The 2,256-nt window shown below is 47.3% G+C and overlaps 1 protein-coding gene across 1 annotated transcript in view; it reads left to right on the plus strand.

Annotated features, from left to right (window-relative positions):
* The window catches only part of LOC116696032 (cadherin-24), a 27,618-nt gene extending 25,439 nt beyond the window's left edge, over positions 1-2,179 (plus strand). Inside the window, exon 14 of the mRNA XM_032526696.1 lies at positions 581-2,179. Within this exon, the coding sequence (XP_032382587.1) occupies positions 581-1,441 (861 nt within the window). The 3' untranslated portion in view covers positions 1,442-2,179. The remainder of the gene's footprint in view (positions 1-580) is intronic.
* The last annotated feature ends 77 nt before the right edge of the window (positions 2,180-2,256 follow it).

A 2,256-nucleotide genomic window follows, 5' to 3' on the forward strand; every position in this document is an offset into this window, starting at 1 on the left:
GACCCAGCTTCTTATGTGCTGATCCCTCCCGTTTAGGATGGACCCATCTCCCAGAACCAATGATCTCAGGCTGAATGGAACCTGGGTCCCTGAAATCTGACATAGGTTATCATGTATCCTGATCCAAAATTCCTGGACCTATCACAGGACCATAGGACATGAAGTTATTAGTCCCGCCCATTTGAAACCAGTGAGAGGAGCTCAGGCATTAAAACACAAATACAGAAATCTCTCATGTGAAATAACTGTTCTGTCTTTATTGTGGAAATTGAAATACTACTGAACATTTAGAAATTGAAGTGTTCGATAGACTTCAAATTAAATTTTGCTCAAAGTGGAGATCCCCCCCCATAAAACCCAAAGTTACACCCTTGCATTCAAGCCACATACATTCAGAAAGATGTTTTTTAGAGTAAAATATTTCAATCCAATTAATTCAGTGGTATTTAAATTTCAACATTAGGTATTCAGTTGTGAATTTAAAAACTTTGAATCATTATGGCCTGATTTTGCTTCCACATATTATCCCTGCGAATGTGTCTGAATAATCTAACATGGCCTTTCTTCTTCTCTTTCACAGATAAATCCCCAAACAGAAGCAGAGTCGACACCCGCCAACAACGGCGCCAATCTGACCCACTGCGACCCGACGGAGTCTTCAGGCCTGAGTCACACCAGCTCCCCGTCAAACCAGCAAGAGGGGCGCCCAGGCTCATCGCAGACTCAGATCAGCACCGGAGTCACCAGCTGGACGTTGGACGACGTTGACACCGATTCCTCCATTCCCTCCGTTTCCGAGCGAAATTATTCAAACGGCAGCGAAATCAGCTCGGTGAACCCTGCTGTTTACCTGAAAGGAGACACGTACAGCATTGTGGGCTCGCTGAATCCAAACAGCAGAGGGACGTGTATGAACGGGACTAGTGGCGGGGGGTTGTACCCAGTGGGAGTGCAGCTACTGAACATGTGCAGACTCCAGAGGAAGGAGCAGCCTTTGCCCTTACCCGGGGGGATGTTTGGCGACAGCAGAGGCTGGGCGTGCGGGGCGGAGCCCGCGAGAACAGAACCGGCCGACCCGCAGCCCCTCCACATGGAAGAGCTCCTGAATATCCGCCTGGATCAGGTGACCTTTGACCTGTCGCAGCCGCCCTATGACTCGCTGCAGACTTACGAGTTTGAGGGCCGTGACTCACGGGCTGAGTCACTGAGTTCGCTGGAGAGCGACGGAGAGAAGGACGACGGGGGAGGGGCGGGGGGGATGGAGGAGTTAAACCAGAAGTTTCAGAGGCTGGTGGAGATCATCAGAGAGAGGGAGAAGGAGAAGGATGGAGAAAGAGAGGGAAAGGGAGAGGGAGAGACGGCAGAGGCTACACTCACTCTCAATGAGACTCATAAACTAAATGAGGACAAAGAGAAAGAACAGCAGAGATGGGATTTCTAGACTGCAGTAAAAAGATAAACAAGTTGCAGAGAGGAGAAGCCTATTAACAGTGATGGATTTTTAACACAGCAGGGGGCAGAACACAGAGCGCCTGACAGAGATCTTCCTGTCCCCCTCCAACCTGCCGGGAAGAGAAAAAAAAAGACCGCTGACAGTGGTAGAGTCGAGATTTGTGGTGGAATCAGTGCACAGCGTATAGTTTTCACCTTCACTATGTTTATAAAATGCATATGGAATCTGTCACTTTTCACACTTCTCTTGTAAGGGATATTAATAATGCACTCGGGCTTTCAAAGCTAAAGTAATGAAAAATTCACTTTTTTTTTTAAATATTGATTCTGAGCCCTGAAAGCTGCATTGTTTGAAAAAAAATAGGCCTCATCAAATATTGACCACAATTGTGATATTTAATATTGATAGTTTAATAGGAGCACACTCACTGGTAATCCTTGGAATTAGAATGGGACATCGGCATGTGATTGGAGAGTTTCAGAACCACGCCAGTGGACGGGACTGAAGACCCGGCACTGACCTGTGCTCACACCGCCTCCCCGACCAGTCCCACTATATACATTGGTAGGGAGAGTCCAACTCCAGCAAGTAGTCACCATCACGGTAGTGAAACCTGCTCACTATGCAATCTGCACACAGTTAGAAATGGTTAGACTGTCACTGTCTAAGACTTGTGAACTGTTGTTAAAGTACAGTAAACGATGTCCATATGTAGATACATATCCACTCCGGCTTCAGTGGTTATTGCTCACGAGTGGACAATTAATTGGGTGGGGGTGGGGGGGTGGTGGGGTGATTTACTG

Source organism: Etheostoma spectabile, chromosome 9 (assembly GCF_008692095.1).
Source record: "Etheostoma spectabile isolate EspeVRDwgs_2016 chromosome 9, UIUC_Espe_1.0, whole genome shotgun sequence".
NCBI lineage: Eukaryota > Metazoa > Chordata > Actinopteri > Perciformes > Percidae > Etheostoma > Etheostoma spectabile.